The sequence below is a fragment of the Lontra canadensis genome, unplaced genomic scaffold (genome assembly GCF_010015895.1).
Source record: "Lontra canadensis isolate GAN:19392208 unplaced genomic scaffold, GSC_riverotter_1.0 scaffold3, whole genome shotgun sequence".
Taxonomy (NCBI): Eukaryota; Metazoa; Chordata; class Mammalia; order Carnivora; family Mustelidae; genus Lontra; species Lontra canadensis.
The window spans coordinates 9,325,905-9,352,512 of record NW_022630997.1 but is presented as its reverse complement, the minus strand read 5'-3'; the positions used below and the strand labels follow the sequence as shown (position 1 = coordinate 9,352,512).

Sequence of the window (26,608 nt, the reverse complement as noted above, 5' to 3'; positions counted from 1 at the left end):
CATCTTTTGACACAGAGACTAGGGATCTCATGCTGTACTTTTATTTTTTTTAAATGTTTTACATAGTATGGTCATTATTCCTTTTCTCTCTCCTACAAAGCCCCTCCAGGAAAATTAATGTGCAGAAAGGAAGGCCCTTGGGTCAAAGGATATCTCCTTTTTTCAAGTCTCAACACAAGAGTCTTGCCTATACAAACAACAGGTAAATTACTATACCAACAAATGTACCAAGGTGATCTCACCAAAACCCATCCTGTGTAGTCAAACATCGTACCAAGTTTCTTTCCAAGTGTTTTTGAATTTAAAGGGATCCCTTGCAATTCTTCAAAGATACCATTATTAGGAGATTTGTTACACTGGTAACAAGAACAGTATATTTTTAGGAGTTCTTCAAGCTAAGTAGCCCTCTACTGCTCTAATTTGTGCCTTGTATTTAAAAAAGACTTCACCTTTCATTCTGTCCTACATGCTCTACCCTGTGGCCATAAATTACAGGAAGGAAAACCGATCCTTCTGGGTTGGGAGGGAGGTGAAGGGACAAGATAAAGAATTCTACTTCTCAACACTGTACTCCCTTCCCTAAGTTTCAATTTGCCAAAATATTAAAGTCTTAAAATTTCTATTTTCTCCTTTAACTAAAAATGTACAAACACCTCTACAAGCCCTTAAGATAAAAATAGTTTGCCCTTTAGGATCCAATTTCTCATGTCTAATCGAAGTACACAAGGATTTACTGAAATCTTTGTCACATACTCAATACTGTCGCCTGTGGAAATGATGAATGCAAGCAAGAATACTAAAGCTTAATCGCTGTATCAATGCTGCCAGCTAGGACTTCACCACCCTTCTGGTAACACACCCTGGAGATTTTAAAAAACACTTTATTTAATAAAAGTTAAACATACAAAAACTGAAATTAACACATACCCTAAAAATCACCATCTTCCATTAATAGGAAGACATTTTACTATGCATATATTTGGCTTAAACTCAACTCAGGATACTGTGATGTTCACTTATACCAACAAATGCTGACAACTTGATCTAGTTAACAAAAATTACAAACTCCTCTACATGAACATAATATACAGGGAAATTCTGGTGAGATTAATGCACAAGAAATACAATAAACCTTTAATGATGAAACATTCAGTACTCTTGTTCACTAATTTAGCCTTGGGTGGGTTTTTTTTTTTTTTTTTTTTACAAAAATAGTATCTACACTGTATACAGGGCTATACATCAGCTTTTTGTTTTCTTATATAAACATTACACATCCAAAAAATGGTACCACTACCATAAGGGAAAGATCAACACAGGAAAAGCGCAAACATTAAAAAAAGAAGAAGAAGAAGAAGAAGGAAAAAGAAACCAAAAACAAAAACAGAAAACAACAAAAAGCCCTTAGAAAAGGAAGCTGGTCCTAAGCATGGTTCTTACATGAAATTAAAACTCAATGAAAAAGTTTTAAGAGCTGGATCAATTTTAGAGATAGCCTAATAAGCTTAGGAAACAAATTATTGAAGAAAAAAACTCAAAACAAAGTTTGACATTTTAATCAAATTAACCTACTTTTAGGCTTCATTAGCAACAGCTTGGTTCAAGTTGAAGGAAAAAAAACTCTCTTTAGGTTGGTATTTTGCCTTGCTGTTCCAGTCAATTACTACAGTGTGTGGCAAGTTCAAAGCATCTGAAAATTCCAGGTTAGGACTTTACAAAAAGTACACACCATCCATTAAGGGCCTGATGTTTGGAGAATCAACAATTCATCTAAGTGCTGTATTTATGCAGCATCTATCTAGAAAAGTTGCTTTATTCAACAAACTTGGAGGAAACTGGTAGTAGTAACGAGAAGTTAATGAATAGCAGTTATCAAATGCAATTTCTTCAAGTTTCATTCTATTGAAGTCAAACAAGGACGACAATGGTATCTTCCTTACTCATCTAACAAATAATTTACCTTTAGAAAAATATAAGGATAAAAAGGTAAATGTAAGCCCTGCAGAGATGAAATCCCACAGTTTTTCTGACTATTGCGGCATCAAATGCCTGACGTTGTATTTAGAGGTATCTTGATACTGTGTCATAGGTTTATCAGCAATTCCGCAAGTTCCTACTCCAACTTTTCCGGTTACACTCTCAGGTGAAGCAAAAATACTCCTTTTTACCTAGTGGAAATGAAACAGAAACCATCCTGATTAATTTTGGGGGGAAAACACTTCCAAAATACACTTAAGTAGAGTACACGTAAAGGGAACTGGAGTATTCTTTTAAATAAAATCTACCAGCAATGCCCAGCATACAAGCACATTAACACGGCAGGTAGGGTTCATCATACTCCTTCTAAGTGGCATGTAAGGTAGCAAACAGTTTCTCAAACTTTAGTTTACAGAAGGGTAAACAATCTAGATCTCTTGTAATTTCTGATATAATCTCTCTCATTCACAGTGTTTCTACTGCAGAGAGACAGTGGCTAATGGAGATACTGTGCAATAAGCCAAACAGAAGATTAAAGAGGATTTTGAATTCAAGATCCAGTTATGTATTTCTTTAAACCTATGTATCTCCATTTTTCATTTTAAAGTTATTTTAGTGACAATTACACTTTTCAAAGGTAGGAAGTATGAGGAAAGGATATACTAACCTGGCCTTTTTTGTTTTTAGAATAGGCTCTGTTGTTGAACTGTTGCCATTTAACCTTCTGGTCCTCTCTTTCCTGCTCAAGTTCTTTTATTCTCTGTGCTTTTTTCAAAGCTTTCTTCTTTTTATATTCACGCTGCTGGGCAATCATTTCTTTTCTGTGTGGATATAACGGTTAATGTCAACTCTTAAGATTTAACAGATGATTTCCTTAGAGATATTTAGCAGTACAAAACAAACAAACAAACAAAAAAAAACCAAAACAAAAATATCCATAATAAACTTACACATTACATGAACAGAAGCACTAATACCAACACCACCAATCACCCAGTACTACTAAGAAATGTTATCTGAAATACACAGTATTCCTGGAAGCTTTCAAACCATATCTGTAATTTACTACCTACTCAAATACATTTTTTAAATATTTTATTTATTTACTTTACAGAGAAAGCAAGTGAGCATGTGCAAGTTGGGGGGAGGAGCCAAGGGAGAGAGAGAAGCAGACTGCGCTGAGTGTATGGAGCCTGACTTGGGATTTGATCCCAGGACCCCAAGATCATGACCTGAGCCAAAATCAAGAGTCGTTTGCTCAACTGACTGAGCCACCCAAGCATCCCCTCAAATCAAATATTTAAACTATGACTTTTTGATGTTTACACTGCTTTTGTCAAGTACATTTAGAAATGAATTTTAACATCAATAGCTGTCTAAACCTTTATCCATTTCTAAATGGACAGTTAGCAAGTTTAATATGCTGCACTTGGAAAAGAGATGCAGAGGTGCCTAGACGGCTCAGTCGGTTAGGCGTCTGCCTTTGGATCAGGTCATGATCCCAGGACTGATGGAGCCCCGCAAGGCTCCCTGTGCAGCAGGGAGTCTGCTTCTCCCTCTCTCTCTCTGCCTGCCGCTCCCCCTGCTTGTGCTCTCTCTCGCTCATTCTCTCCCTCTCAAATAAGTAAAATCTTTAAAAATTAAAAAAAAAAAATTATCTCTATTTCACCTCGACAGGAGAAGCACAGGAGAATAAAGGGAAATCACAGCTTAAAATTCTTAAAAACAAAAACTGGGGTTTTTCAAAAACACTCCTCTATATAGGATCAGAGCCTAAAGCTCTCTCAATAATTTCTGCTGACTTTCAGTAATTTACATACTGACTTTCCCACCAAAAGGATGAAGAACGAGGTCTTTAAAAAAGAGGCAATATGATCTAGATGCCTCTGTATCATATGATCACCACTATGAAGCAAGGTGTGGCTTTTTTTTACACCGATGTCAAAGACTAAAAAAAATAGAGATGTTACAATGTTCTACAATCTGATATTCTCATTAGGATACTCAGGTGGTATAATTTTTCCAAGTTCAAATATATTTAAGTAGCAACTTAAGTTTTAAAAACTTGTGACAAATCAGAAAAAGAGAAAATTGGGGCAAATATGTGTAAGATAACCATAATATTGTTAATTCTACCTCTTAAATACTATTCAAACCATACACTTCTCTCCTTCTACCTCTGCTCCCTGGTTCAGGCCACATTACCTCACACCTGCATCACGTCAGTAGCTGCCTTCTTTCCCTCTGCTGTCAGTGATTATTTGAAAGCTCAACTATGATCGCATGGTATCTCCTCTATTTGAAATTCATCAGTGGCTGTCAAGCTCCTCATAATCTGGTCTTGACCTCTCTAACCTCCTCTCTTGTCAAACCACCCACTTTTAAGCCCCAAGTGTTATTACCACAGCAATTTGTTTCTGTTACCTCCATGTTCTAATCTTGTTTTCTTTTTTAAGTTTTCTGAAAAGTTTTTTTTTTTTTTTTAAAGATTTATTTGACAGAGAGACAAAGAGCACAAGCAGGGGGAGAGGGAGAAGCAGACTCCCCTCTGAGCAGGGAGCCCAATGTGGGGCTTGATCCCAGGACCCTGGGATCATGACCTGAGCTGAAGGCTGATGCTTAACTGACTGAGCCACCCAGGCACCCCTGAAAGTTTTTTTTAAAACATTTACTGAACTCTTATTCCATGTCAAGAACTGTGCTACATGCTTTATAAATGCTAACACTTAATCCTTATAACCCTACAACGTAGATACTATCAACCCTGTTTTACAAATAAGGAAAGAAGTTAAGCAGTTTGCCCAAGGTCATACCTTTAAGTTCATTCATCACCTGGCTAACTCCTTTTCAAATCTCCGTTAAAAAAAATTTTTTTTAAGATTTTATATATATATATATATATATAGAGAGAGAGAGAGAGAGAGAGAGCGCGCGCGCGCGCGCGCACGCACATGCACACACACGCGCGCGCGCACACACACACACCCCCCAGCAGGGGGAGTGGCAGAGGGAGAAGCAGGCTTCTCCCTGAGCAGGGAGACCAAGGCAGGGTTCAATCCCAGGACCCTGAGATCATGACTTGAGCTGAAGGCAGCCGCTTCACCAACTGAGCCACCCACATGCCCCCAAATTTCAGTTTAGATGTCATTTTCTCAGACATTTACTCTGATGACTGAAGTGCAGTTTAGGTATCCCTTACAGTACCCATTATGCTCCCCCTAAATAACTTCTATACTTAATTATTAAAGTTCTCCTTTAATTTTATGTTTTGTTCTCTAGCCTATAAACTCAATCAGGACAAGGCCCAAGCGGGAGTCTTAACTGTGGTAGAAACCCAACACCTGGCTTAATAAGAGGTACACAGTATCCTCTTAATAAATGCACCGTATGCCTAAGTGGGCCTAGGCGTTGACGCTATACCGCTAATCTTCAAAATAATGGCAGAGTATTATGACCTTTTTACCTTAACCTAGCCCGCATGGATTCTACCTCAACTATCAAAGTGGGGAAGACTATACTTAAAGTCAAAACCACTTACTTTGACATGGGTTTGTTGCCACTGTCCTCCTTTGCCTTCCTTCCTTCTTCTACAGGCTTGAGGTTCAACAGTGGGGTCACTTCAGCATTGCCGTAGCCAGCGAAGGTGATTGCAGCGGTGCCGTTTTCTTCATCGATCTCCTCGATCTCCGCTTCGTAACACCTGTAAAGATATCATGACTGTAAGCAGGTGAGTAAAGGTTTAGTACTCAGCCTCTAAGACTTACACTGTAGTGCTTCAACTATTACTGTGTCTTAAACGGAACATCAGTTGGCTCTTTAGTAAAGGTAATATAAAAGAGTGGTTGGAATTAGCCATCTACTATGAAAAAAAGGGATCCTAATCAAAATATTGTCAAGAAAGTCTTTATAGGTCTTTTAAATGTGTTTTAGTCGGTCTCTTTGAGAAAAGATATTTTTATATGAATAATTTAAGTATATATGTTTCACCTAAGTCTAAGATAGCTAACCATTCACTAAATTTTCAATTTGAGGAAAAAATTAAGATTATTTAAGCTATCCATTCATTTTCCTCTGCTTTGATTTTTCTCTCGTCTAGGATCCAAGCCCTTCAACTGCCCCAAAATGTAATCTAAAGCTAAAAACTAAACTGTATCAGTGGTAACCTTCCAAGAATCAAATTGGCTCTACAAATCATATTGGCTACATAGAAGATTAAAACAGGGTAGTTCAAACTGAATAAAAACTTCTTACCATTGTGTTTTATTATTTCATGTTATAGTTAGAGTTTTTTTCTACACTTACTGTCCATCTTCACTCCAGATTGCCATACACTTGTCTCCTACTTTCCATGAATGAGTGGGCTGAGTAGAAGCAAAACTGTCTGAACTTGCAAGAGTTTCAGAAGGTTGAGTTGACAGAAGGTCTTTGGTTAGTTCTATAACTTCCTAAGAAGAAAAAACAAAAAACGTAATATTACTTTTATAATTCACTTATCTCCTACTTTCAACAGGTTTTCAGTTTTTGATGACAATAGCTCTCACACCATATACCATTTATTAAGTACACTAAACATTTTTATTTGTAATTCATTAACAATACTATGATATAGGTACTATGATTATCCTCACAGAGAAACTAAGATACAATATCTTATATAGTGTAGTGGTGGAACTAGGATTTAAACCCATACAGTTGCCTTTCAACTTATTAACCTCAAATACTAACAAAAAAGGGTAGACCTGGGCTTATACCATGCATTATTTCTTTTTTCAAGAGAAAAAAGCCCCACCCAATGTGGGGCTTGAACTCCCAGCTCTGATATCAGGAGTCACCTGCTCTACTGACTGAGCCATCAAGGCACCCCTACCATGTAGTATTTCTAAGTGCCTATTTTAGCTACATAGATCTAATATGAGAAACAGTCAATTATGAAGGACTCAACTAGGCTCAAGATCACTTTTTTCTCCTATCTTGTCACATATATTTCATGCACCTGGACTGTTTTACAGGGCATTAGTATTAACTCTCTAGCCAACATGTTCTTCCCCACCCCTGTCCAAAAAAAAAAACAAACCAAAACAAAACCCAAACCTCTTGAAGCAGCCTTATTAGTAACAAAAATGTTCCTGCTCATATATATTCCTACTAAAATTCTATAGGCACATATAAAAAGCCAGTAGTCTTCCTATTCATTAATTGTAAAACTTACCCCCCCATCTATGTAAGTAAATTACCAGGTTAGATTTAAAATATTCTATATAGCACATTAGCACAGCTTCATTTAGAAGGGAAAAATAAAATAAATGTAACACACAGGTAGGCAATACCTTCCTGTGTGGCAAGTACTTTTTCTATTTCAAGCTTATACTTACTGGCTTCGTTCAAGGGTGTTTGGTAGGGTTGGTTAAAAAACTTTAATCGCATGAATTGATAAGACTGTGCTATCTACTATATTTTACTCTGATGAAGACCTATGTAATGCAGCTCCGTATCTGATTTATTTTAAAAACTTGCACACCTGCCCCCACAGTTGCATATAAAATACCTTAATACATCATACTGTGTTTTGGGAGAAAATGTAGCAAAGTTAAACTCTATACTGAGTTTCTTATGGCTCCCATTAAAGTTTTATAATGGTAGTTTTGGTTCAGTAACCAAGAAATTACATATTAGCTTTCTGCTAAAGATTCTAGATCTTCATGGCTATTTTTGAAAAACTAATATTTGAGCCTTCAAAAAAAAAAAAAAGAAAAAAGAAAAAAGGAATTATTAATAAGCCCTTGGGAGAAAGGCCATTTTTGTGAATTAAAAAACTAAAAAACTAGACTAACTCAGATTTGAGTTAAAAACTCAGTAGAGTAGTATCTTTAATGAGATTTTATTAGTTGCCAAAGAGCCACTTAAATATCTTTTTATTAGACAATCCTTTGCAATAAAGCAAAGAACTTCCGCATAAATAGATCACGTACTATACAAAGAAGGAGAGTAAATTATCCAGTCTTGTTTTTAGTCAACCACTATTAGGGCCAAGAATATAATCTAGTAAGCCTGACAAGAGCCCATATAAACCCTATCATTTAACATTTAACTAAAGCACAAACATGATTTCTGTATTTGTAGATCTCAGATTTGAAACTCTACCTCTCTTAGCATAGAGCATCTTGCCATTTTATATTCATAAGGAAATACATTTTTAACCAAAGGGTCCTGAAAAGCTGTGCATGTTACAATTTTCAGAGGCCTGCACTTAAGTGACACTTTTAAAAAACCGAAAGCATTTATCTCTAATAGTCCTTTCATTTTGCCATGTTTCACAAACCCCTCCCAACAAACTATGAAGACCCTTCTCAATGTTTTCTTTACATGTGCATACGGACCAAAGTATTAGAGAAACTATTTTATGTATGAGGGGGTTCTTAAAGGTACATACCATTAATTACTTTTCCTCCCCCAAGTCTGAGTTCTGAAACTGCTCCTTCATCGACAGATGGGCAGCAGTTACAGTAATCGGCAATTCCAGGAGCATCAGATGTTGTGATCTACATATCAGCAGGTCAAAGGGTGCACTCAAGCACTCTGCTTACTGAAGGAAGGCGTTTCGGGGATGCAGAGAGCCACTGTAATATATGAGACAAGTGACTTGACCCCTGCCTCCTTTAGAACCAGTTTATTCAGCAAAACAGCCTAATAAATTGACTATTTTTGTGATTATCACAGACTGCCTGGGGAGCTAGTCAGGTAGCTAGCCTAGATCTTACTATATCCACTTTTTTAAGTGAAAAAAGGCAATTAGGACTTCAGTAGATTAATGTGCTGCCTGCTGTGTTAGCTTTATTCTATATGAAAGACAGTACATAAAAAAATAAACAGACGCCTTATGGCAAAATGAAGTCACTGAAAAAATGCAGAAAAGCATTTTGTTATAAATGAAAGGGCAAACAAATTCGTAACCAGGGTAAAGACAGTCCACTAAAGGAACACAAAACAAAGGAGGCCACAAACGCAGTCATCGGTCTGAACAAGTATTCAGCAAATATAAAAGGCAGAATTAAATATCAAAGGCATGAGGTATATATCCCAGAAAACAGAGAAAAGATAAAACGGAAAAATATTTTTTAAAAATCCATGATAAAACAGAAGCTGTAACTGTAATCAATGGAGACAACAATCAGTAGATGGAAGCAGATATCCAAACACTTTTCAAAACGTTATCTAATCTTTAATGATGCCTTCTATCTTTGAGTAATTTTCAGCTCAAAATAGACCTGCATCTAGCAAACAGACATGAAAAATTTGTTCTCATGACGAAATAAGAGGAAAAGAAACTGTGATCAAGATTGGCCAGGAAAAACATTCTGTATTATTATCTGAAGTTTCAGAATTTAGCTTCTAAATCTGTGCTATCCAATATGGTAGTCACAAGTGACTACTTAAAAAAATTAAAAATTCAGTTCTTCAGCTACCCCAACCATATTTCAAATATTCAGTAGTCCCTACTAGCTACAGTACAACACAGTAGATATAAAACATTTTCATTACAACACAAAGTTCTACTGGACAGTGCTGTTCTAAATGGTTGTAGAAAATATGATACTTCACAGATCAATGACCACCAGGTCATTATTAACTGAACCCTAAGAAGGACATTTATGTGCTTACTACAATGCCTACCACTAGAGTCTCTCTCCCTACAATACTTCCACTAAAGATCATGTCACAGTAAGGCAATTCTGTCTAGACTCTTGACAGTTTATTCTAGAAATATTTAAAAAAAAAACAAACCCTCACAATGTTTCAACCTTCATTCCCAACTTCCCCTCTACCAGTTTCATACATATCCTTCATCCAACTGCCCAGGAAGCAATATACATAATACCAACAATGTTTTATTTTCTTCAAAGAAAAAAAGGACTGCTTTTAAGCTAGTAGAAGAAGATGCATGCCAGAATTTCTCTTTGAGGTAAACAGAAAATTGGCCTGGGAGTGGGAGAAATTGCTCCCCAAACATCTTTTTAGTATTGGCTAGCACTGTCAAATTCACTGGCCTGACTTCTACATACTGAAGAGGGGTCCTGGTTTTCTGTGTTTTCAAAAATTACATACTATTGCAATTTCAGGCAAGTTTATCCTAATTCCACAATTTGAACCTGAAAATACTCAACTCATTTTAATTATGCCCAGATAAACTCTTTCAAAGTCCTGTATCTGGATCCTATTTCAAATAAGTCTCATTTATTTGCAGTTCTAATAACTCTAAAATATTAATTTTATTGGGCAAGAGGATGATAAAGGGAGGGAAAGGATTTAGATAAAGATGATTCTAGTTTTGTACTGTATCAGTAAAGAAAAATCACCAAATCAAAACACATTGTAAAACTTTCAAAAAATCAGGTTCAAAATTTTAAGTTCTCAAATTTATTAAAATGAAGTGATACATATGTATAGACATACAGTATTTTTATTAATCAACCTCGGGTTCTGAGAAGCAACAGACATGTACTATATGGTTTTATGCTTGTTTTGAAACCCCAAGTGCAGATTTTAAAAAGGCAAGTTTCATACCTACTGAACTTTCCCATGACAAACAAAACAAATTAAGATCTTTCCACACCCATTCAATTTAACTTCAACAAGTGTCAACAACTACAATGTAAAATCTAGCCTTAAATTCAAATATTACATAACCTTTATGCAGAAAACAAGTATCTCTTTAAATATCTTTGTGTTTTTAATACAAGGTGTTTACCTGCTAGCTTTGAAACACACACACACATTCTCTCTCTCTCTGATTTTCAAAGAACCTTGTGACATTAAAAAGACTCTTAATCAGGTTATATTTCTCTCATTGTTTTTATCATTTATAAAATGCTTCTACATTTGTTTTTTCTAATACCAGTATAGGTAACATTTAATTCCATGTGTTTTCTTTTAGCTACTTCTCAGATTTCCTTTGCCAGATCTTTAAAAATAAAAGCACTCTCCATTGTAAAATTATATGTACCTCTTCTCTAGGTTTGACACAGACTTAATTCAAATATTTTTAAAAATTGTGTGAACATATAAGACTTATGTAAGAACAATGCTTTACTCATTCTGATGCATACGACTGAGGAAGCAACCCTACCACTGCGAGCCATGTGCCCTGTGCACATACACATGCATGTGCACATACACATGCACACACATGGGAGGAAAGGAGAAGAAACACTCCAAATGGTGCTTTGGATTCTCAGCAATAAATCATTTGAAAAACAGAGAAATACTTTTTCCAAGCAATGTAACTATTCGTGTCCTCTTATACTTACTTGTAAATCTTTCTTTAATTTTAGCAAATCTTCATTTTCTCCGTTTCCGGACAACGCAGCTTCGACTTGCTGGAGTTGAGCTTTGTAGCTTGCCAGCTGCTTTGCTAGATCCTCTGACATCTGGGGGAGAATAAAAAGGGTAAGACCAGGAAAACAACCAAAAACACCATAAAAAAATAATTTCCCTGTCTGCCTGACTTAATCCTTACCAGTTTTGCTCCCAACTCCTTAATATAATTCATTGCTGCAGCTTAACTTATTACCATTACCTTTACTCTTAGTTCTGAGGAAAGCTGTGAGTCAAATCCAAGCTTCAAGGGAATGGATTCCGCAGATTATAAACTTGTTTTTGTTTCTGTGTGGAATTTATCGGACAACAGCTAAGGCAAAAGGAAAAAGGAGAATTTCTAATCTTCTTTAAACGCCTGTAACAGGGAAGACACTGTATTTGGTTCAATTAACGAGGTGGTTACATCTTCGCCGGGAAAAATTTTCAAAAAGCACTAACCTGCTGGAAAAATCGAGATTTAAGAAGAAAATATTTCTAAACCCTAAAGCAGACTTCCAAAACAAAATATAAATGACTTTTGGACTAACTACATAGATAATACTCTCTACATGAACTATTAATTGGTTAAGTGTGTTCAGAAGCTCTTCTCCAGAGCAAAAATGTTTCACCGGGTCACTTAAAATACTGCCGATGCAGCGTCTTCATTAAAGAAAACGGCAGAAACACTAGCCCGGTTAGGCATTCTAAGGAGCGTGCCTTTCACCCAATCTGGCTCATTCTTTTCCGGAAAATGAGATACAAGAATCCTTTCTCGGTTTGTAGAGACAACACGCGGGGTTTCCGAGGACCCTTCTCTGTCTTACAATTCCCGTCCACCACAGCCTGGAATTTGGAAGGGCTCCAAAGGGGCTAGAGTAAGCCAGGCGCCCAACACCTCAAAGCCCGCCACAAACAGACCTCGAAATTCAAACACAAGCTCCAGAGAAACGGCAAACAAACGGAGCAGACCCCAGCAGCGCCGGAGCCTCAAACCCCCAAACGCGCTCCGCAGGGAACCGCTGAGGCTTCCTCAAGAGGCCTCCCCATCCCTACCACACCCGACCGGTTTCCCGGGTTAGCCCCGGTCGTCGCCACCGTACGGAGGTCCTGGCCCCGTTCGGGGCCACTCAGGGCCCAGCTCTGGGTGGCAGAAGAGGCCGGGCCCCTAAGACTCTTGCCGGCGCCCAGGCCTCTCCAACGCGGCCGGCTCCTCGGCCTCAGGCCTTGACTTCAACTAGGGAAAGGCCGAGGCCCCGAGGCCCTGCTCTCGCCCTCGCCGGCTTCGTTACCTTGTGTGGGGCTGGGGGCAGGGCGACAGGAAGGGGTCGGGGCAAATGAGCCCAGTAGTGGCGGCGGCAACAGCGGCAGCAGCTGCAGTAGGAAAAATCTCCGCGGTAACAACAAGGCGACTCTGTCCGAAATGGGAGAACTTGGCCGGCGATGGGGGGGAGGGGAAGAAAGCCGGGCACTGGAAGGAGGAAAAGACAGAAGCGGGTCAAGTCTCGCGAGAGGTTAAAAGCCTCGCGAGACGTCGCCCTACCCACGGGATTCCTAGCTTTCTCTGCGCGACCCACCCTTGCGTTAGGCACGCGGAGTGGGCGGAGCTTCATAGAAAGGAAATGGCGTAGCTAGGTTGCGCCAGGCGCCGGATGTAGGTTTGTGTTATCCCGATTTCGGCTGTGAGTGCACAGTCTTTGACGTCTTTAGGAGTGGGTGTTGTTGGGCCCTTCGTGAAGTTTCCAGCGGAGTAACCGCGTTTTCTTTCTAAGACTAGCGGTGCTGGGAGGTGGGAGGAACGGAGTTTAAAGCAGCGAGCATACTAGTGGTTGGTTCCCAAAGTGTGGTTTCCGCAACTCCTGTATCACCATCGCGTGGTAACTTATTACAACTGCAGATTCTCAGTCCCCACTCCAGACCTCCTGACTCAGAAACTCGAGGTGGCTCAGCAGCCTGTTTTAACACGCGCCTGAGGTGATACCAATATCTGCTCAAGTTTTAGAGCCATCGCTTCATATAGTAAGAGAAGACTTAGTAGCAATAAGAAGGTAATTAAATTGTGGCAGAACCTGTTGGAGCGAAGGTTGATTTATTTAAAACCTATTTTGTTAGACCCTGCTTGGTTTTAATAACGTAAATTATATAGGTTAATCTCGCCTGATAGGGAACCATCTCCAGGTTATTTTGTCTTGAACGATAAGCAGAGTGGTGGGGATACTTTGTTTAAAAAGAAATGTATGTTTGTAATATACAAACTTATATAGTATACAAACTTCCTTAACTCTCTGGGCAGATGCATAAACCTATCTAGAGATTTGGAATAGAAGCCAAATGTTTTCACTGGTTGTAGTTTTCACTGTTTACCCTTTCTAAATTTTTCCATACGTATATCATTTTTTCCAATTAAAAATATAAAATCCTGTGACACAAAGAGGCTACACGAATGCCTAGAAAGAACCTTCTTTAGGGGGTTGGGGTATGTTGCTGGACCCTAAGAAGGCCCTCCTTTCAGATGGGCTCTTTTGGACTGTGACATCTTGCTCTGATGCCCTCTTGCTTTTTTGAAGGGACCTTCCCTTCTCTAAATACACAGACATATCCCTCTCATTGAGTCAGATAACCTATGGAGATGGAAACTAGATTAGGTTTGTGATAATTGGGGTGGCAATTTGGAAGAACTGAAATGCTGCAGAGGGCAGCAGTGTGTAGCTAGAATTAAGAGGCAAAACAGACCAGAAAGGATGTGCTTCATTAACATGGTAGAAGTTTGTTCAAAATATAATGTAGTTTTTAAAAACTGCACTTATTCTAATTGTGTATTTAAAGAACTAATGCCAGGAAGATCTTCCTTGAATATAAGGTATATTTTGCAGTTGTGTAAAAATCTTTCAATTAAGGGAACTCTTTTTTTGTTTATTTATTTCAGTAATCTTTACACCCATTATGGGGCTGAATTCACAACCCTGAGATCAAGAATTGCATGCTCTTCCGACTGAGCCAGCCAGGCACCCCTCAAATGGGAGAACTCTTAATGAACCACCCCCAGACAGAGAGGAAAGTATTTATTATAAGCTCATGTATGGATTTCTATATCATCTTGATAGCTTTTGTTTTCAGGATTGCTTTTAATCTCCAACTCCTCTGTACAACATGGGTTGTATTTGGTGGGGAAAAAAACAATATAGTTTTAATTTTAATTCTCATAAAGAAATAACAGTTGTATATACCAGACGGCATTCTAAGCGTTTTACATGTACTCATTTAATTTCACAGTGGTTCAAAAGCTATTAGAGACAAAATTGGAGCAAGTATAAAGTTTGACTAAGAGCGATACTTCAAATAAATGTTTAGACTTACCACCTTCACTGAAGTGTGAAAATCTCAGTGTCTAATTTTTCTTAAAATGTTCTCATTCAAATTTGATCATGCGTATTCTTCAAAAAGAGCAGTATCTAAAGCCTCTAGTTTTAAAACCTGGTATTTTATTGAAACCTAGTAGGTAAATAACATTCGAAGACTCCTAATTGTCATTAGAATATATAGCTATTGCCTTTCATTACTAAAGAAAATTAAAATATAGCAGCTGCCTTTGGAAATGTGCCAACCCACTGCAGAGTACAAGAGTATGCAACAATTTATTGGTTAAATGACAGATTGCATTCTATTTTTTTTAAGATTTATTTATTTAAGAGAGAGTGAGAATGCGTGTAGAGGTGGGGCAGGGAGGGAAGAGCAGAGGGAGAGGGACAAGCTGACTCCACTGAGTGTGGGACCTGACTCAGGGCTTGATCCCAACACCGTGAGACCATGACTTGAGCCAAAATCAAGAGCCAGTCGCTCAAATGATGAAGCCACCCAGGAGCTCCAAGAGATTACATTCTTTATTTAGTTTAGCTTTTATTGCCTTCCCTCCTGACTAAAAGTAGAACCAGATTTGCCCACATTTTTTTGCAATCTTGACAAATGCCTAAGATGATGAATTAGAGATGTGTATATCATCATAATAACTGCTTGTACCTTTGCCCTCTTTAGTCATAATAGGTGTTTTGAATGTTTGCATGGAGAGTTGCCGCAGGGCAAGCTACTGGCTTTTTGTACTTATTGTTTTTGCACACAGTGGATTGAAAATATACCCTGAGGTGATTCTTGGGTGTCATCATTCATTTAAAGGTGACAGAAAAACACCCGTAAATGGATGCTGTCCAGAGCAGGTGCTCATCAGTCATAGCAGTCTGGCTTGTCCACTTTTATTTGCACCGCCTTGCTTGTCTCAGGATGTGCTTTTTCAGCTATTCCTGTGTTTTACATGTACCACTAAAGAACTGAAAACATACCACCAAAAAGAGAAAGCAGGATTCCTTTAGTTTGAAAAAGATTATAACCTAAGGCTTTACAGGGATCAGAAATGGCAGTCATTCAAAGTTCTTTAGACATATTTGGAAATGGTGTTTAATAATAGTCTTATGTGTATTCTTAGTGGGATATACTCTGAGGGCAAAAAGAACAACAACAACAAAAAATCTCAGATGTCACAGATTTATTCTAATAGTACTATTGGCAATGCAACTTTGAAACTTTTTAGGTCTACTATAAAGTGAATAATACATGTTAGAAATCTAGGAGAAAAGAAATGAAAAATATAAAATAAAAGAAGGTTTAGGGGGAAGGCCTCTGATGTTAAATTTGAATTAGAGTTTATTTGTGTATATTTCTTAGAAGAATATATATAATTTCTCCCAATGGAGGGTCCCCATATCTTGATATCTAGATCCCTTTCTCCACAAAAGAAACCGCATTTCTTGGAGAAATGGTGGTTTTCAGGTCTGAGGCCCAGAAAATACAAAAGTACAAAGGTGAGCCTAGATTACCTTGCCAGAAAGCAAGGAAGTACCCCAAAACTATAAGATTAAGTGAAGGGTCACAGAATCAAGTTTGACTCCTCTGGCCAAATGTGAGTCAAGCTGGGCTAAACAGAATAATGACTATGATAGATGAGCAAAGCATTGAATACATTTTTAAAGTTCCTAAGTCTAGGGGCGCCTGGGTGGCTCAGTAGGTTAAGCCGCTGCCTTCTGCTCAGACCATGATCTCAGGGTCCTGGGATCAAGTCCTGCGTTGGGCTCTCTGCTCAGCGGGGAGCCTGCTTCCCTCTCACTCTCTCTGCCTGCCTTTCTGCCTACTTGTGATCTCTCTCTGTCAAATAAATAAATAAAATCTTAAAAAAAAAATAAAGTTCCTAAGTCTAGAGTGATACTCAGATTCAAGGGTGAGGGAAAGGTTGTTTTTTTTTTCTTTGTAGGGGAATGCCAGCCAGTACCTACAGATGGAATAATACAATTAGAAATATCTGTGTAGTCCCTAATAATTGAGGCAAAGATTATCAATAGACGCTAGAACCTGTCTTTAAAAGGAAGTAGGGAAAAGGGGATGTTTGCAGTGTCACGGTATCACCCCACAGATTACTTAATTATAAAGTAATTAACCTAGTGATCACACTTAGCACCGCTAATAGTGAACAACCTGATTTGTAGGCCTTTTGATTTGATGCAACATCATCCCCAATGAAAGAACTCTGCCCAAAATGCTTAACCTAAATATTATCAAGCCTTTTGATCCAAATTTCTGTCTATAGGAACTAGAGATAGAGGAACAGAGAAAATGACCCTGAGGGAAGATTCTGATCCAGAATATGAAACATTCTATAAGAAAATGCCTAAATTCTTCAAAAGGTCAGTGTCGTCAAAGAGTGGGGGAAGGACTCTTGGGTGGCTTGGTTGATTAAGCTTCTGACTATTGATTTTGGCTCAGTCATGATCTGAGGTTGTGAGATGGAGTCCTGTGTCAGGCTGTACGCTAGCTGGAAGGCTTCTTAAGATTCTCCCTCTCCCTCTGCCCCTTCCCACCACACATGCTTACACACACACACACACACACACACACACACAGTGGGGTACTTCTAGATCAAGAGACAAAAGACCAAAAGACATAACAATAAATGCAATGGGTAAATCTTGATTGGGTCTTAGTTTGAAAAAGCTATAAAAGAAATTTTGAGGATACTTTAGAAAATTTGAATATGGACTGGGTATTAGATGGTATTGTATTATTGTTAACTTTATTGAATGTGAAATTTACTTAAGTTGCTTAGAAGAATGACCTGCTCAGGTATTTAGGGATAAAGTAGCATATATCTGTAATTTATCTTTAAATGGTTCAGCCAAAAAAATTGTGTGAAATGTCATAAAATTCATATGGGTGTGAGTATGAACATATGTGTATATATATATATATATATATATATATATCTCTAGATGGCCTTCTGTGTATATACACACACAGTAGTCTCTCCTCATCTACGTTGTGGGGGGAGCATATGTTCCAAGACCCCCAGTGGATGCCTGAAACTGCAAATAGTACCAAACCCTATATATACAATTTTTTCCTATTTATGACATACTATGACAAAAGTTTAATTTATAAATTAGGCACAGTAAGAGAGTAAAAGTAATAAATAATAAAATAGAACAACTATAACAATATACCATAATAGGGGCACCTGTGTGGATCAGTTGGGTATGCATCTGACTCTTGGTTTTGGCTCAGGTCATGCTATCAAGGTCATGAGATGGAGCACCATATTGGGCTCCATGCTCAGCTCAGCATGGAGTCTGCTTGAGATTCTTTCTCTCTCCTCTCCCTACTCCTCTCCCTCCCTCTCTCCCTCTGCTCTATCCATTGGCACCTGCATGCATGTTCTCTCTCTCAAATAAAGTCTTTAAAAAACAAACAATACGCAATAATAAAAGTTACCTGTCGTCTCTCAAAATATCTTCTTGTACTGCACTCACCCCCTCTTGCGAGGACGTGAGATGATAAAATACCTGTGCGATGAGATGCAGTGAGGTGAATGACATGGCATTGTGACATAGTGTCAGGCTTCTCTTGACCTTCTGACTATACCTCAGGAGAGGATCTCGTGCTTGTTGACTGCAGTTGACTGCGGGTAATTGAGACCATGGAAAGCGAAACTGCAGATAAGAAGGGACTGCTGTGTGTGTGTATAAATGTGTATGTGTACGTGTTTATGTGTATGTGTGTAGATACATACATGTATACTTACATAAGTGTGTGTGTGTGTATGAAGAGAAGGAATTAAAATGTGGCAAGATGTTAATGGTCATCGTAGAAGATATATGTGTTCATTCTACTAATCTTTCAACTTTTCTGTATGGTTCAAATTTTTCAAAATAAAAAGATGGAGAAAAGTATTCAGAAACTAGCTAGAATGGTTTTAGGTGGTAGCGTGTGTGTGTGTGTGTGTGAGAGAGAAATGGTGGGGGAGAGCAGTGGGTAGATCATTGAGAGGGTCTCTAGGAACAGCTCAGAGGTAATATGAGAGATCACAGAAGCATATGTGATTGTCAGAAACAAAAGGCTGTAGAAAGCCGGATGGGTCGAGGTCTAGCAGGAAGGTGTGGGCAGTGGAGGCCAAAGCAGTCACAGGAGCTCTTTGAAGGCCAGGAAGGAAGGCATGAGAATGAATTACTTTGACTTCCCCGCATGCAGGAGAGGTCCAATGGGCCTTGTCCTCTGATGTCGTGACAGGAGCTTTTTTCATTTTTTTGGCCCTCTTTGGCTTTCTCATATAACAGCCTCTAGTGGTAGTCTTAAGATGGTCTTAAACTCAGAGTTAATTGGATTCATTTGCATCACAGTCCCTGAAAATACCATCTTTATCTGGTTCCCACCCCCCCTGTTCACATTGATTGTTTATCTTAGAAAAAGTTTAGTTATTGAAGAAACAGCCTGGAACATTCTATATCACCTTCAATACACAGTGGGTAATAGAACAATCTTTTTTTTTTCCCTTTTGAGAGAGAGAGACAGAGCATGCATGAGCATGGCGGCAGAGGGGAGCTGGGGAGAGGGAGAAGCAGACTCCCTGCTATGCAGGGAGCCCCACATGGGGCCCAGTCCCGGGACCCTGAGATCATGACCTGAAGGCAGACACTTAACCAACTGAGCCACCCAGGAGCCCCCACCCTTTTTTTGAGGATACTTACATCAAACAACCTGTGTGGCTCAGGTCTAGGAACCCAGATGTAAATAGGAAAAAGGAGACAGTTAACACAACTTCTTTCCAGAAGTCAAAATAAGCCCCAGAATTTGCCCCATGAAAACTAGTGGCCCATAGCTTGATATGGTTACATTTAGCCATTTTATTGACATAATGTCAGCAGTTGAAAAAAAAAAAAAAGTACTATTCCAAGGAGGCTTCAATGCTCAAAGAACCCGTTAGGTGGCAGTGGGGACACAGGCATTGATCTGATTACCGCATGCGCAGGAGTCGGGGAGGCAGGTGCGGGCAACTCACCTCCTCCAGTGTTTGAGCCTTAGGGAAGTAACATAGTCAAGCAGCTTTTCAGGAGAGGAAATAGGGAAAACCAACAACCAGAGGGAAAAAATGATGGTTTATAGTATCTAACAGGTGAACTGCCAGTCACCTGCTGTTGGTTTTAATGTGTATGTTTTCATTTGTTCTTGCTAGGATTCTTTCAGTAAAATAACTTCATATCCAAAGTCCTTTAGATCACTTGTGTGTTTACAGCATCTCTGTGTTGTTGGTTTTAGAACATAAGCTAAAATATAGGTAGGGAGCATGGCTCATTTTGTACAAGACCCAGTACATTTAATATGTGCTTTTATAGTGACACTCTTCATTCTGTGTAATTAGTGCTCATGGAAGGCTTTGTGTGGTCCTGGTAGGTGCCATAGGTTGGGGTTCCTGGGAAAAGGACTCAGATTTCCATGAAGAAGTTGATTGGGTAGTGCCCTTGGGAACATCACCTGTGAGAGTGACAGGAGCGGGGCTGGGCAGAGGGAAAAGCAGCTGCCTCCTACAGGAGCTCTGGAGCTGAACGGCCCTTTAAAGACCCTCTACCCCTTAAGTGAAGGGGGCCTGGCCTTTATACCCACCCAACCACAAATGATCAGCCAACAGATGTGGGCTGCCCCTGTGAAGGGGGCAGAAAATATTTCAGCTGAAAACTGTCAGCCATCAACATGCCCTAGTTCCGGGTGAATGAGCTCCTGAGTCCTGAATGGGCAGTGCACCACCATAGGGAAGAAGGTGTACTTTCTCTGTATCACCCCTATGTTTAGGCATCTCTGATGCCTCTCTTGTAGAAGCTACCTGAATTAGAAACTGTGAAACAGGGGGGCCTGAGTGCTGGAGTCCATGAGGGCACTGGTGCAAAGGGGGTGTCATGTGGGGTCCCCGTGAGAGAGCTGCAGCAGCTCTGGGTGCGGGAGGCAGAAGACTCCATGGTGAAGAGTCTGGAGAGAGAGAACATTTGGATGATGCGGGGCCTTCTGTTCCGGTGCAGTGCCAGTGCTGTGAGGACAGCCAGGCATCCATGCAGCCGGGTACACCAGTGCAGTGAGCGCTGCTGTGCACCTCTGGCCCAGGCCCAGCTGGAGAAGTCCCAGGACCACCTGGCCCAGTGCACCATGCATTGCGATGACAAAGCCAAAGATTCAATAGATGCAGGAAGTAAAGAGCTTCAGGTGAAGTGGCAGCTGGAGACTTGTGTGGGGATGACCATATGCACCCATCCCGACCGTGACCAAGAAGATGAAGAAGTCTCTTATCCATTGGGAAATAGAAGTCTTTGCAATTGGCCATCAGGGTTGACAGCAGGAATATATTTAAAAAGAGAATTGGGAGTTTGGGCCTTTCAGCTGATGTCCATGAAGAAATTAAGGGTGGTATCAAGTTTGAGGCATGTGTCACTTCTTTCTGGACACTGGCTCCTTTGTTTGAACCCTAGAAAGTGAAATGGGAAAAAACTGGTGCTGAAATTTGGGTCAAAGATAGTACAGAACAGTTTTTAGTAGCTTAAATTTCACATGCTGGTCCTGGCACTAGGGATCTCCTAGGCCAGGGATCTGGCCTAGAAGCCAGAGACCTTCAAGGTACCAGATTCTTCTCTGTACACAGGTATGAACAGGCTGACAGCTTCCCCTAAACTGCCTATGATCTGGTGGTGTGTGAACAGAGGTGTTTCTGTTTGTTGCCAACCTCCTGTTTACCAGAAGGATCACCAAATCATTTTCTGTAAGCTGTAAAACAAAATCTATGAGGTCACTAATTTAGAAGGAAAAAAAAGGTTTCTAGCTCTTTGTTTTGCTTGGGTTTGTTATTATACGAGGGGATGAAGTTGATTCAAGGTGTGGAGTTGGGAGAGGTAGTTTTGGTAAGAACTTTGAACAGTTCCTCGTAGGTATATGTTTAATGCCGTCAAGATATGTATATGTATTTCTTGAAATACACATTGCATTTTTCAGCTAGAAGACCCTGCAAAAACATGAGAGGTGACGTTACACTGGGTATGGCAAGCAGCCCTTCCTCTCACTGGCTGCTGTGATGGGCCCCAGGGCTGTCTGCAGCAGAGCCACAGGACAAAAATCTTGCAGTAGTTAACACTCTCCCTTGAAGGGAAAGGGGTTTTGATTGCACTGTATACCAGTATCCAGGAAATGAACATTGAAGGGGGCATTTCTTCTTAATTAAGAGAGTTACTAAGTACCAGATTTAGAAGAACCTGGTTTTTATAGAACAGAATGGAATGAAAGCCTGAACTCAGTATTATTTAGCCCCCTGAAATAACAGAGCCCTATCAAGACAATCCCTTCACAATAGGAAGGTCAAAGGGGGAAGAACAAGCAACTCCCATGAGCCATGATTCCTTTAAAGCGAAAGAGGGACATCCTCCCCACCATTACCAAATACCACTTTGCCAAGGGCCTTTGCAGCAAGCAGCGTTCCTGCCCCAGCTCCAGCACCTTATCATTTTGATTAAGACCTTGTTGTTTTTACCAACTTATCCTCTGAAGTGATAATATAAATATAGTCTATGCTTGGTGTTTCAAGGCTGTGATATACTTTCTAGTGGCTCAGTTTAAAGAAATAAATAAGGGTTAGTTTTTCCTTAAAAAAAAAAAAAGGAAAGAAACCATGAGACAATGTCACCTTCTCATTTTGTTTTCCTCACATTAAAAGCTAATGGAAAAAATGCTTTGGCACTTCCTGCAGATGATATCATGTTGTTTTAAATCGATTTCTGATTGTGTGTGTATGTGTGTGTGTATAGAGAGCCACTGATGTATAGATGCTATCATATATATATTATGCTGTAGGAGAGCTTGCTCATGCATAAGCATCTCAGATACACAGATTAGGCATTTCTTCTGTTGAAGAATTTCCCAAATTTTGGGGGGCACAATTGGTGATTATTTACTCTAGCACATCAAAAGCCATTAAGCATGAATTTTATAAACAGAAAAACCATTACGGTAAATTTTATAAAAAAAATAATTTTTGTTTACCTGAAAACAGACTCTTCCTAGGTGGAAAATGATTGACTGTTATAAAGAAGTTTTAAAAATTTTTAAATTTTTCATTTTTGGCCTGACTTCCTCTTCTGTATTCTCTGACACTGGTAATCTTACTAATTTTCTTTCTAATTTCAGCTAAAAGAACTACTTTCTCCCCCTTGTAGTCATTTGACTAATTCTTCCCCCTAGATGTGTTTTGGATGTATCTCGTCATCTCCACTCTAGTGCTGCAGACCAAGCTGCCATCATTGTCTCTCCTAGCCTGATGCAATAGCATAAGAATGGGGCTCCTTCCCTAAGATTCATCTCCCACACTTGGCTGCCAGATTGGTCTTCTGGAAATACCAGTCTGAGTGTGCCCACACCTACCTGAGAAATCCCAACTTGTTAGCTCACCCTACAAGGCCATTGGTGATATGGTCACAGTCTGCTTCTATCCTGGACACTGACCACACAGTGGTACCCACTACAAACCTGCCCTGCCCTTTCATGCCTTACTGCTTTGCTGCTAGGCTCTGGTCCACATCACAAGCCTTTCCTCACTTCCCTGTCCAGGAGAATGCCTTTAAAGACTTAGTTTTGAAAGGGCATTGGTGATTGTTTACCAGCTTCACTAGCAGGTAAATCCTTGCCTCCTTCTTCTGCTCCCTTAGTATTTTTACATCTAGACTAGTGGTTTAGCACAGAGCTCCTGAAGGCATCCTACCCAAGGGGCCAGGTGTGCCTGGCACGAGTAGAATTCCATCTTGAGAACATGGAGGAAGCCAACATTCAATAGCAGTGGGCATTTGTTTTACTTTGGAGAATATTTTAAGGATTTCTTGTGATTAGTGCTATGATATTTCTCTGACACAGGCAGAAGATGCTAGTTTCTTCATAAGGCTATTACTATAATAACATAAAAGGAGTTAAAGTTTTGAAGCATTTTCTGGCTGGAGAGAACTTTTTTTTTTTTTTTTAAAGATTTTATTTATTCATTTGACAGAGATCACAAGTAGGCAGAGAGAGGCAGGCAGAGAGAGAGAGGAGGAAGCAGGCTCCCCGCGGAGCAGAGAGCCCGATGTGGGGCTCGATCCCAGGACACTGGGATCATGACCTGAGCCGAAGGCAGAGGCTTTAACCCACTGAGCCACCCAGGCGCCCCTGGAGAGAACTTTTGATTGATCCTAATTAATGATGTGTCTCCGCAGGCAGTTGGAGGTGATTTCTACATTCGTGTTTGCTGATGAGGATATAGATAGGGAAAACAGGACTACAGTAGCTTGATTATGAACAATGTGGCTCTGGTTTTTTTTTTTTTCCGTGTTACTCATTAGCTGCCTAAGTTGATGCTTTCTCCACAAGCAAAGGGAATTAGAACCAGTTAACCTGACAGTCAATGGAAGAATAAAACTAAGGTATCTGAAACAAGAAAGTGACTTTGTAGTAATTTGTAGAATTTATACATTTATTTATAATTTAGAAATTATAAATTTCTAAATTATAAATTTCTAAAAATTATAGAAATTATAGTAATTGTGCAAATTATAATTTGTAGACAAAATGGCCATTTATCTTGTGGTTCATGAAGAGAAAAGTATTGACCACGGAGCCCATGTTTATTGACTCTCTTTTGCTATAACTTATAAAGTGTTCTGGGTCAACTCACTTTACCTTTTTCTGTCCCAACTGAAAAAAAGATGAGGATAACAACGTATCTACCTGTAGCCTCATAAGACAAACAAGTAGATGTGAATATAATAACTGCATCTAACAGTTTGTGAACGCAGATTAAATGGTCTTGGGCCTCTTTGGTTGCAGTTGAATTCTATTTTGTCTGACTTGGCTTTTCCTTTGCTTCACTCTCACACTTCTATTTTATGATCATAAGAGGCCGTGTCAACATGCTTTGCCTGGCAGGTGGAGCACCCTGGATCTGGGAGCTATCGTTCTCATATGCTTTCTGCCTCTCAGTAGCTGGGAGACCTTAACTTCGGTCAGCCCCCATTTCCTTATCTATGTTTCATTTGTGATTCTTAGGTTGTTAGCAGGTCAAGAAAGTTGACATATGGTCTTCCCTGAGTAATCCAGTCCTTATATAATTAACTCGATCCTGCCTTCATCTCTCCTTCCTCTGAGTTTCTAAGGAAGTATATCAGGGTAACACAGTTTAACCTGTATTAGTCCTCTGATGATAAGCTCTAGTAAAGCAAGGTTCTATGTAAGAAATCCTGTCTCATCCCCTACCACCCTGCCCCAGCCAACTCCTAGATCTGGGCATTTGCTGTGGACTCAATTTATCCATGTCAGCTGCAGGGGGAACCTCAGGGACTCCACAGTTTTCTCTTCAAAGTTGACTTCTACAGAGAAAAGAAATGTCAGTTGGCAAGAATTTCCTTTGATACCTTCCCCCTCGAGCACACATACCTAAAAATTATTTGTATTGATTCATCCTTGAAAAGATTGAAAAAAATATATTAAAATATAATATGTATACAACCAAAAGCATCATTAAAAAAATTAAAGACAAGCCACAAAGCACAAGAAGATATTTGCATTAAAGAATCAGTAACCAGAATTCAAAAAACAAACAAACACCCTATATATCATTAAGAAAAGTGAAAATAGGGGCGCCTGGGTGGTTCAGTGGGTTAAAGCCTCTGCCTTCGGCTCAGGTCATGATCCCAGGGTCCTGGGATCGAGCCCCACATCAGGCTCTCTGCAGAGAGCCTGTTTCCTCCTCTCTCTGCCTGCCTCCCTATCTACTTGTGATCTCTCTCTCTGTCAAATAAATAAATAAAAAATCTTAAAAAAAAAAAACTTAAAAAAAAAAAAGAAAAGTGAAAATAATGAGGAGAAGGGAAGGAAAAGGATATGAACAAAAAATTTACGAAAGAACCCCAAATAGCCAATAAGCATATGAGATATACTCAAACTTATGCATAATCAGGAATATGTCAACAAAAACTATAACCCATTAAATGGGAGAAAATTTAAAATTCTGAAAAGAAAAAAAAAAAAACAGAAAATGGTAACATTCATGCCTGGCTGATGCCAGGACATGTTACTCTATCCATAGGGAGAGCAAGTTGGCACCATCTAGTAAGTAGAAAGTGGTCACCCCTCACAAACCAACAATTCCACTCTGAGAGAAGCTCTCGATATGTAATAAGGAGATACATAAAATTTATTGTGGCTTTGGTTTTAAAAACAGAAACCTTAAAAAGAATGACCTTTATGTCTACCAACAGAGAAATGGAGAAAAAAGTGGAACATTTACTCAGTGGATAAATAAATATTCGTGAAAGTAATGAAAGTAAAGGTACATGTATCAACAAGGATAACTCGCAATATAGGTAAATATTCAGCAAAAATAAATTACAGAGTAATATGTATAGTAGGAGACCACTAATACAAATTTTAAAGTCATGCAAAAATACATCGTTTATGGGAACACATGTATAGTAAAAGTGTAAGACCATGCATGGGAATCAAAACAACCAAATTCAGGATGGTGATTTTATCTGGGGAAGAAGAAGGGGCATTGCGACCAGAGAAGTAGTAGGCAAGAGGCTTCCACTATACCTGTAATATATATAGTTTATAAAGTTTAATATGTATGTTTATTTTAAAACATGTAAGTTCTATACAAGGCCTCCTTTGTAAACTTTAGAAAAAGGTACGCAACACTGCAGAGGCATGGCTTTGTTACTACATTAATTCAAGGTGCTAACATAGCCCCATGTCAGAGCTTATAACTTGGAGAGCAGAATGTCCCCCTCAGTCAGTGGTCCTCAGACGGGACACAGCCCATACAACCATATGCACCGGACTGACTGTACATCAAACAAACCCATCTCCTTCCTAGCATCTCAGAGTCAAAGGGCAAGATCTTCCTTCTGCC

At 39.3% G+C, this 26,608-nt stretch overlaps 2 protein-coding genes across 4 annotated transcripts; one reads left to right on the top strand and one right to left on the bottom strand.

Annotated features, from left to right (window-relative positions):
- Positions 1-861: 861 nt before the first annotated feature.
- On the bottom strand, positions 862-12,832 carry SMNDC1 (survival motor neuron domain containing 1). Of its 3 annotated transcripts, none has more exons than XM_032880375.1 (6): positions 12,621-12,832; positions 11,283-11,402; positions 6,280-6,422; positions 5,516-5,677; positions 2,645-2,798; positions 862-2,168 (listed from the first exon to the last, which is right to left on the bottom strand). In XM_032880375.1, exons 2-6 carry the CDS (start codon positions 11,400-11,402, stop codon positions 2,031-2,033), a joined length of 717 nt encoding a protein of 238 aa, XP_032736266.1. In that variant the 5' UTR covers positions 12,621-12,832; the 3' UTR covers positions 862-2,030. The 3 variants fall into 3 exon arrangements, with proteins under 3 accessions (XP_032736266.1, XP_032736275.1, XP_032736283.1); XM_032880384.1 differs by lacking the exon at positions 12,621-12,832 and adding an exon at positions 11,552-11,659; XM_032880392.1 differs by lacking the exon at positions 12,621-12,832 and adding an exon at positions 8,408-8,594 and having other exon boundaries at positions 11,283-11,394.
- A 7,155-nt stretch (positions 12,833-19,987) lies between these two features.
- LOC116879804 (protein FAM136A-like) lies at positions 19,988-21,022 on the top strand. Its single transcript, XM_032878286.1, is given in 4 exon segments — positions 19,988-20,011; positions 20,515-20,920; positions 20,923-20,937; positions 20,940-21,022. Coding segments are annotated over 4 exon segments (528 nt in total).
- The last annotated feature ends 5,586 nt before the right edge of the window (positions 21,023-26,608 follow it).

Coding starts and splice junctions, on each gene's coding strand:
- SMNDC1 (XM_032880375.1), bottom strand. CDS start 11,402: ATGTCAGAGGATCTAGCAAAGCAGCTGGCAAGCTACAAAGCTCAACTC. Junction 6,423..11,282: donor AATTAAAGAAAGATTTACAA/GTAAGTATAAGA, acceptor TTTTCTTCTTAG/GAAGTTATAGAACTAACCAA. Junction 2,799..5,515: donor GGCAACAAACCCATGTCAAA/GTAAGTGGTTTT, acceptor ATATCCACACAG/AAAAGAAATGATTGCCCAGC.